We start from the raw sequence: 9,413 nt of genomic DNA, 5'->3' as shown, positions 1-9,413 counted from the left end.
ACCCAGCATGAATATCCCCATCCCAGCAGTAAATAGTCAGGGCTTCTGCAGGGCTGCCAAAGAAGAGAAGTGGAGAAGGACCAGAGCCTGGCATCCATGGGAAAGGGGAAGACCTTTGCCACAAGTGAGGCTTTCCCGGGATGTTGCTGTGGTTTCTCGGCACCCTGAGCAAACCACAGGCAGCTCCTGGATGAAGAGGAACCAGGAGGTACAGGCGGGCAGGGTCTTTACCTGAAATAACTTGTAGGTGTCCATCTGGGAATTCCTCCAAAAAAGGAAAGGTGAGCGATGCCTCCTTGGACGGAGAAAGAAGTCTCTCTGTCTTGGTACAAATGGGATGCCGAAGTTGGGGGGATAGTCCCAGGAAAATGCTGAACAGGGTTGTGGGTCCTGAATGCTTCCAGGGTAGTCGAATTCGGGGAGTACTTTGTAGACCTGGGAATAAACATGTGTACTAGGTACAAAACCAGCCAGGTACCTACCCCCTGCCTAGGAGCCACCATGGCACCGAATCCCCATAGGGGAGGTCCAAGCCAATGTCATCTCTTCCCCCCCATCCCCGGCTGGTCCCTGGGGCTGCAGAAGGGGCCCTGGGCAGTGCCACCACTCACCGCCTCCGTGTTGAGCTCAGCCTCGGGCTTCAAGAGCAGCACGCTGCGGTCCACGGCACGGACGGCGCACAGGGACCCTGGGGCAGCCTCCAGCTCCAGCCGCAGCGCTGAGCCAGGCAGAGCCCTGTCCTCCGAAAAAGCCATCTTCACCTGGGGAGGGACAGGGGCATCAGGGGACAAGGGCAGGAGGGGGAGCCACCTCCCTTGGAGGAGCAGGACCAAGCCACAGACATGGAGGTCTCTTCTAGGCAAGGATAAAATCAGGCTGAAGGGTTTGGGGATCAGGGAGTGGGTTAAAGAGACTCTGACACCGCGATACATCTGGAGCAGGATGGACCTCAGGGCATGCAGCTATGGACAAGCCGTGGAGCGATTCCCCCATCTCCAGCAGCCTCCGCTCACCTTGTTGGGGAAGCACTTGGCCACCTCGAGCTTGGTGCTGTCAGCCACCATCTCACCATTGGGCAGCACCACGTAGCCCAGCACCTTGGCCGTGGGCGCCAGCTCGGGGCCGATGGGCAGCTCCAGGGAGAAGGAGCCTCTCAGCCCTGGGCCATGGGAAAGGAGGGGAGATGAGGACCAGGCACAGAAAGCAGAGCCCTGCACAGCCCGTCCATGCCTCAGGACCTACCAGCCTCTGCAGGCAGCTCTTTCCTGAGGATGGAGGTAATGGTCCCCTTGGCCAGGACCTACAGAGGAGGAGATGGGAACAATGAAACCGATGCTGAGCGGGGAACCGAAATGCCCAGATGGAGGATGGAGCCAAGGGCGAGAAAGTCAGGATGGTTTTTGACCTTGCCCAGTCTCCAGCCCCCCCGATATCTCCCATTGGCATGCAGGTCCAACAGTGCCATCAGACACCTCTACTAACAGGCGTAGGTGCCTCGGTCTAGCCGGGACAGATTGCTCATTGTCTTGTCTTCAGGAACACAACCGTGAACACATGTGTAGATGTGGACCTTCACACACAACCACCCTAATGCCCGCTGCCCTCCCTCCCCGGGCCGGGGCTCACCAGGAATACCACATCCAGGCTCTCCAGCTGAGTCCCCAAGGCCTCCTTGCTGAAGATGTAATCCACCCAGAGCTGCTGGGGCTGGCCGCAGGGCAGCTCGCTCTCCAGCCGGCGGATCCGCAGGAAGCTCCCGCTCGTGGAAAAGAAGGGGCTGAGGTACGCGTAGGCATCTTGGTAGTTGAGTGTTGAGCTGTCGGTCTGGGTGTGAGCTGCCTCTTTGACTTGACCCTGAGTGATGGAGGTAGAAATCAAGGTGGTGAAGCCATCCAAGGAGGTGCTGGTCCCATCACCGGGCACCTTTGATGCAGGTTCTTGACTTGGAGAGGTGCCCAGCCCCGTACTACTGGGAGAAAGCAGTGCAGGGACCCCCGAGGAGTGGGAGATGGGTCACTTACATGCAAGGAGACCGTGCCACTCCAACCAGAGGTCTCCAGCTCGAAGGAGGCTCTCCCCAGTCTGTCTGTCAGGAAGGTCTGTCTCGTATCTTTTTCTTGCTGGCTAACGATGAGCAAGAGCTGCTTCTGCGGCAGCACGGCACCGTCGGCTCCCTTCAGCAGCATCTGCGCCGGCAGGGAAGGGGAGATGCCCCAGGTTGGGCTGCAGGCGTGGGGCAGGGGGCAGGGGTGGGAGAGTGGTGTTCGGGGTCAGTGGGACCGGGATTGGGCGCAGCAGGGTGCAGGGGAGCCCTGCGAGGTGTGGGGACCCCCACATTACCGTCCCAGTGTAGGGGATGCCGGGCTTGTAGAAATCATCGGTGTTTTCAAAGGTGACGGTGAGGGTTTCAGGTAAAATCTTGCAACTCTTGGTGTTGTTCAGCTCCAGCCCTGTGGAGAGGGAGTGGGGAGCTGAGGGTGTTGCAGGGACACAGGGCACAGGTTAGCTGCTGCCAGCTCCCCCGTCATGGTGCAGAAAAGGTCCCTGGACATTTTAGCCTTTCCCTCTGCAGCCGGCAGCTTCGAGCACAGTTCGCATCTCCTACAAGAGGAGCAAAACCTCTATGGCATGTTTTAGACCTAAAGCCAAGGCACAGCTGGCTGCAGAGACTTCACAAAAGGTCCTTCACCAAAGCACCATGATGCAGGGCCACCTCGGTGCCAGTGGGCCTGGGCCAACCCCTGGTCTTCTCCTTTTTTTCTGAAGCCAAGCCACTGGCAGTCATTTCTGGTGAGATCAAGGTGGTGGGCGAGGTGGATTATCTCGAAGAATGAAGCCACACCACCGGACTGGGTGAAACCACTACTTTGTGTCGCAAGGAGTCAACTCGCTGCTAGCGATAGCATTGGGAGAGTTGTTGGATCTTGGAAAGATGTTTTTGCCTCCCGACCATTTCGTTGGTCAGAATTAGAAGTATTGCCTGGCTGACCTGGCTCACATCCCCGCCACGACCCGGTCCCTGCACATGTGCACCTCTAAATCACAGCGTTGCTTTTGGCCTTCCCCGGAGAAGACCAATACCCCCGTGCCACGTGCATTTGGGTGCACATGGGAATGAATGCAAAACCATGGACCAGCGGCAATGCCCGTTCCCAAGCAGGAGAACACCGCCGTCCCTACCTGTCCCATCCTCCACCAGCGATGCCTGGACTTGGAATTGCTTCTGATACCTGTGGCTGGTCAGGTTGAAGGCAGTCAACAAAACCTCTGTTGAAAAGCAGCCGTTCTTCTCAGTCTGGAGGGACAGAGTCAACCCCGTTAGCAGCAGTCCCGGGAAGGGGCTGTCCCGGTGGCACCCACACTCCCCGGCAGTGCTCACCTGCCCGCCAACCTCGATGCAGTTCCTCTCTTTCGTGAAGTCACTGTGAAATCTGTACAGGATCCTGGTGGGTGTGAAGGTCTGGCACAAGCTGGCCTGGACCTTCCCCTGGACGGGCTTCCCATAGGTGTACCTGTTGGGTGGAGGGTGGCGAGGGTGTGCCTGATGGGCCACATCATGTCGGATCCTCCCATCCGCTCCCTCTTCCCGGCGCAGCCTGTTTCGGGCTTACCGTCCACAAATTTCCATCTGGAACTTCTTGTCCTTCTCCAGCACCACGGCGGGGAGATCAATGGTCATCTCAAATTTGGGCAGCACTGATGGAGAAGCAAAAGGAGAGAGGGTTGTCGCTCCCAGGAGAAGGACAATAGTGCCTGGGTGGTCAGGGGGGCAAAGACATGCTGCCCACAGGGACACGCCGAGGTGGGGCTCCCACCCCCCGTGCACCTCCCGGTCCCCACGTACCATATTCCTCCACGCTGAAGGAGTGTCTCTTCCCCTCCACCTCGATGGTGTACGTGCCCAGGGCCGGCTCGGCAGCCAGCGGGATTTACAGGTCCACGATGCCCTGCCGTGGGCTCACCTCCCGCCACTGCGCGATGCGGTTCCCGCTGGGATCCTGCGGACAGGGACACGTGGCGTCAGCACCCCAGGGACCCCAGCGCCCCGGGGACCCCAGCACCCCGCTATAAAACAGCCCATGGCTGCGTTATGCTTCTCCTCTCCCAGCCACGCTGCCTTCCCAAGCCCACACCGCCCAGGAGCTTCCCTCCATCTCTCAGACTGACCTTCAGGAACACAAGGGGCAGCTGCAAGGCAAAGAGGAGACGGTTAGAGGAGGAATTCAGAGCCTTCCTTGGGGTCTCACCAGGGTGGGGACATCTATGGAGCCGTGGGTGGAGTAGAGTGAGGCTTATTTGTGGGATGCTGTGAACTTCCAACCCTTCAATTTGCTTTGGGATTGATTTTGAGCCTGTGGGCAGCTTTAGCTGGGATGAGCTGAGGACACTGCCAGGGTGGCATGGAGAGGTGGCATCTCCTAGAGCCTTTGCAAGAAGCCATCAACCATTTCATCTGGGAACCTCCTGCACTTCTAGAGACCCAGATGATTGCTCGGGGGTGCCAGAGACTGAACTCGCCTGTAATCCTGGCGTCTGATGATTTGATGGATATCGATAGCACTTTCCCTGCTTCCCACTCACCATCGCTACATCCCTAACCAGAAGTTTAGGTGGGTACGTTCCCGTGTCACACGTGCAATTCTGCTTTCTCTTTCCTTAGCCTGCTGAAGTCTGCGTGAACAACACGGGGCATCCCTGCCCCTGGGGAGCACAGCCACCCAGGCAGAGCTGGCTGGGGCAGGATTCCCAAGGGGAAAGGCGCTGGCTGACTCCCACACCTCTCTCACGGCTTGCTGAGACTGTAGGAGGGCGGTGCAGGGGGGCCCTGTCACCTCCCCCCTTCCCCAGTCCTGCTCTCACCTTCTTATTGCTGGGAGTGAAGTCTTTATCCAAAGAGACGATTCGAAACTTCACTGGAAAGAGCAAACGGGGATGCAGGAGTGAGCGGTGGGTGCATCCGCAGGGAGGGGGGTTCCCCATGGGGAAGGTGGATGGAAATCCCCCCTGAGCCCTACAGTGGGGCACTGCCCCCCAAGCAGCACAGCCTCCAGCGCTGCCAGCGTGTCCTGGCATTGCCCTGGGCCAGTGCTGGGAGTCCCAGTGCATCCCAGGATGAGCCCTCCTATTTCCACGCAGCGTAGGAGCAAGGCTGAGCCTCCTGCACCCCTCTCCCACCAGGTCCTTCAGCCCAGAGCAGGGTGGTCCATCCTGTCCCCCTCACCTTGCTGCCCAGGCTTGTAGACAGCCTTGTCTGTCTGTATGAAGATCCCAGGCTCCAGGGCTCTCAGCATCACCTTCTTCTTCTCGGAGACATCCAGGGAATCTCCCTGGATTGAGATGTGCAGGTCTACGATTTCCTCCTTCCCTTTGGCGGGGGCTGGAGCCTGCCAGGGGAAACACCAGGCACCGGGTGAGGACGAGGGATATGCCACGGCCGTGATGCTCTGCTCACTCCGAGTGTCCCAGAGCACTCCTCACCCACAGGGACACCTTCCCCAAGCCAGGGGCTGGGAAGAAATGTCCCCCCAACACCCTGCCTTAGTCTGCAGGTCTGTACCAGGGGATTATTTCAGCCACCGAATAACTGGGCTGAGCCTAGAGTCGTTTTGCCTGTGTGGGGGATGAGACCCTACCAAAAGATGGGGAAGTCATGCCTGCTCCCAGCCCCACGTGGGACCACAGCCCCACACTCAGGGAAGCCGGTGGAAACTGCTCCGCCTGGAGACAGCGGGGTGTCCAGGGCATCCCCCTCCACGCTTACAGCTGTGCGTGGGATGACACTCACGGGGAAGGTGATGTTCAGGTACAGATGAGGCTCCTGGACCTTCCTTTCCAGCAGGGTGATGTTATGGGTCCTGTCTGCTCTCTGCAGCTGGATGGTCACCTGGACGGGCTCATGGAGGCCACTGAGATGGACCCACAGCATCGCTGCGTGGGGGTGGTAGATCACAGCTGGGGATGTGACCACATAACTCCTGGCAAGGAGAATTGCTGACATCGGGATGAGGCACATCCCGGTACAGACCCCACGGAGGTCTTGAAGAGCTCCTGGGTGCACAGAAACCTGTGCTGGGGTGCAGGACCACCTCCCCCAGCCTCCCCGCTCTGCTTCTGGGCTCCCCTTGACTTCTCAGCTCAGCAAAGCAAAAGCTCTGCTCACACATCAGCTGCAAGTGAGGCAGCACCTACAATAAACCATCCCAGAGCCACCAGCCCCAGCAGCTCCCGGGTGCCAAGTCCTCGAAGCTCATGGGCAGAGACAACCCACCAGCCCGAGCATTTCCACCCTGGCCAACAATCACATGCACGGGAAGGATTACCTCCCACTATGTTCTGCCAAGGAGCCAAGACTAAATGCCCTCCCACCAGGCACGGACAGGCAGACAGACACAGAGAGGCCTTACGGTGCTGCAGATGTCCTAGCTGTGAGGTGCGGGATGAGGAGCAGCAGGATGGGCAGGGCAGCTGGAGACTTCATGTCTCCAGCTGCAAGCAGACGTCGGGGCCGGCCACAGCCTCCTTCTCCAGGTGTTGGATTGCTGTAGACCTGCGTCTGCTCTGAAATGAGATCTTTGCTTTCCATCCGGTGAGCAAACAAGGGTTGGCAGAGGGATCCAGCGTGGACCTGCAGATATAACCAAGGCAATGTTTACCATCTGCCCGCAGCCTCCTGGGTTCAAGGCTCTGACGGATTTTTGCAATTTGAGGAAAGGTTCCTATAGGCTATAGAGGTTCAAAACCAGGGGGCAAGGTCCACCCACACACTGGTTTGCTGGGAAATGATGGCAGGAGGGAGTGGGAACGAGTTCCCCAAATGAAAGTAGGCAGCAAATCATGAGAACAGTCTGTGAGTTGGTGGCAATTTCGCAGAAGGGCTTGTTTCCAGGTATTTCAAATTTAGCCAAACAGCAGCTATTTGGGCTGATCGCAGGTCTCAGGCTGTCTTTTTGCCCAGGTTCCTCCAATTTCATCCAATCAGTTAGAGGAGCAGGATGGTGTTGGGCTGTCATGCCAGCTCCACCCGCTCTCATTGCTCTGTGCACAGCGCCTGGGAGCCGGACACCAGCCAGGGCATGGGCTGAGCTGCCTTTTGCTGTCCTGGTGGGAATTTAGGAAAATTGAGGCAGCTCCACAACAGCCACACGGTGTCCTGAGCACATCCCCTGCTCCGGGGTTTTGCAGTCCCCTTCCCTTTGGGGCCGTGGGGAGAGGCAGAGGCAGTGCTGCGGGAAGCAGCTGACCTCTTCCCGTGGGCTCTCGGACGACCACGGCTGCTGTCCCCATGCCTGTCCTGCTCCACTATTACTGGATACAGCCCCGTGCTCACCTCCCTGCCCTTCGGGAGCAGCCCCACTCGGTGTCGGTGTCCGGAGGAGGCTGGTCCCTGCCACCCCCACGGACACGAGGCAGGAACATGGCCCCGAGCCCATCCTGCTGCCCCAGGATGTGGGCATGGGTCAGTGCCCCGACAGGCATCCCGGGGACGGTTCCACATGACGAGGAGCTCGGGGCCATCAGCACACCGAGTCCTTCAGGGCACGGGGGCAGGATGCAGTGGGGGCCATGAGCAGCGTGGCCAAGGGGAGATCGATTTGGGAGCAGGGGGGGCCTCTGCCTCTCCGATCGGTGCCTGTGGGGCTGCTGAGGGGAAATATTGCACGGAGGATTTGTCATTCGGTGCTGCTGGTGACTCCGGAGCAGGAGCCAGAGTGCGTTGTCCCCCAGTCCCTCCTGACCAGACACCGCTGACCCCACGTTGTGCTGTTTTTTCTGCTGCCTTGTTGCCTGTGCAATGAATGCTCTCTCTGGTTCGGTCTCAGCTTTTTATTCAGCAAAGCAACGTGAAGGTACGGCCCCTCTTACACATCATTAAGGCAGACAGGAGCGCTGAGCCCCCAACACAAAGTGTGTCTTGGGACATGGGGCTGGCTTTGGTCAGGGATGGTGGGAAAGAGCCTGAAGAATGGGAGTTTTCTTGCGAGAAAAATATTTTGCTGCTTCCGCTTCCCTTATGCCACTTGCATTTTTCTTCATTTTTCTGCCTGGCTGAGCGGGGACAGGGACGGGGCTGCACTCAGGGCAGCCCTGAGCATCCTCTCGATGCCCAGCCATCAGGCTTGCACTGATCTCTCAAGGCTTTTTGTCAGCCCAGGGTCAGCTCACCTGCCCTGGTCCCCTCTCCGAGGGACTGCACTGGCATCAGCTCAAGGGAAACCACGATTCCACGGCGGGCAGCAAAGCGGCGGCTCCCTGGGCAGCCCCTGACCCCCATGGGATGGCAGGGCTGCTGGGTTTCAGAGTCCTCGTCTCAACCACGTTGCCTCAGGCTCCTACCGGGTCAGGCGAAGGGGATGAAGGGATGGGAAAAGGCTGCCAGCCCTCGAGACCGTGGCTGTCTGGTGGGGTACGACGGGGTCAGGAGCAGAGGGACAACCAGGCAGCTGCAATTTTCCTTCACATCGGTCTTGGAGGCTTTAAAACCAGGAATACAGCATGTATGAGACCAGGATCAGAGCCAGCCTGCCCTTCCCTGTCCCAGAAATGCCTCCCCTCCTCCGACAAACGCCCTGCCTGGAACCCATCCCCACCAGCAGCCCATCGGCTCTGATGGGCCAGAAGAGCTCAGGACCACCCAGGCCAAGCCGGGCTGTCCTTGGAGCAGCCCTACGCACGGTGTGACGAGGGGAGCAAACTGAACATCACACAGCCAGCCGCCTCAAATCTACCAATCTCGCCCCAAAAGGGAAGGGAAGGCACCATCCCACTGATGGAGAGCATGGACACAGACTCTCCCCTTGCTCCGGGTGCTGATGCTCTCCCCGCACCTTGCAGCACCCGCAGGCACCATCCAGCCTGGCCAAGGGATGGGGAGATGCTTTGCTCTGCTCGGGGGGTGACTGCTTTGGGTGCAGCTCTGCTCCCGGCGAGAGGACGGTGCAAGCCCACCGCCTCACTCTGCACATCAGGAGTTTTGTCTCGGTGTCCATGCACCCTTGGGTTGGCACCACGGACATCTCGGTGCCGCAGAGCTTCTCAGAGCGCAGGGCCTTGGCGATGACGGTGATGTTCACCTCTCCTGCAGGGGCAGATGGGGGACATCGCTGTGATGCTGCCTCAGGGGCTGGCTCCAGCTCAGAGCCATCCCGGGGAGCCGGGGAAGGAGGAGGGTGCAATGGGTGCAATGGGACTGGGAAATGGAGGGAAGAGGCTAGAGAGTGGAGAAGGGAAAGGGGAGAGAGGGGAGAGGGAGCTGGGAGGGGGAGGAAAGCATCAGAAAAGCAGTGACAAAGAGGAGTTTTGCAAGGAGTCTCACCGCTGGGCGCTCCTCCCCCCTCCCCAGCCCTTTGCCGTCCCCTCCGTACCCAGGCTGCTGGCTTACACGCTCCACTGGAAGGTCCTCTCTTCATCCGTGC

The 9,413-nt window shown here is 59.1% G+C and overlaps 1 protein-coding gene across 1 annotated transcript in view; it reads right to left on the bottom strand.

Annotated features, from left to right (window-relative positions):
• Positions 1 to 9,413, bottom strand: part of LOC104075675 (alpha-2-macroglobulin-like protein 1) — a 17,214-nt gene that overhangs the window by 5,559 nt on the left and 2,242 nt on the right. The window contains 16 exon segments of the mRNA XM_009576256.1: positions 331 to 435; positions 612 to 761; positions 1,014 to 1,159; positions 1,243 to 1,300; positions 1,627 to 1,854; positions 2,022 to 2,186; positions 2,341 to 2,450; positions 3,181 to 3,295; positions 3,380 to 3,512; positions 3,612 to 3,696; positions 3,845 to 3,998; positions 4,168 to 4,188; positions 4,861 to 4,913; positions 5,222 to 5,384; positions 5,786 to 5,975; positions 8,947 to 9,076. Coding sequence (XP_009574551.1) covers positions 331 to 435; positions 612 to 761; positions 1,014 to 1,159; positions 1,243 to 1,300; positions 1,627 to 1,854; positions 2,022 to 2,186; positions 2,341 to 2,450; positions 3,181 to 3,295; positions 3,380 to 3,512; positions 3,612 to 3,696; positions 3,845 to 3,998; positions 4,168 to 4,188; positions 4,861 to 4,913; positions 5,222 to 5,384; positions 5,786 to 5,975; positions 8,947 to 9,076 — 2,006 coding nt within the window.

The sequence above is a fragment of the Fulmarus glacialis genome, unplaced genomic scaffold (genome assembly GCF_000690835.1).
Source record: "Fulmarus glacialis isolate BGI_N327 unplaced genomic scaffold, ASM69083v1 scaffold24604, whole genome shotgun sequence".
NCBI classification, from domain to species: Eukaryota; Metazoa; Chordata; class Aves; order Procellariiformes; family Procellariidae; genus Fulmarus; species Fulmarus glacialis.
The sequence above is the reverse complement of the archived record's forward strand: the minus strand, read 5'-3'. Positions and strand labels throughout refer to the sequence as shown.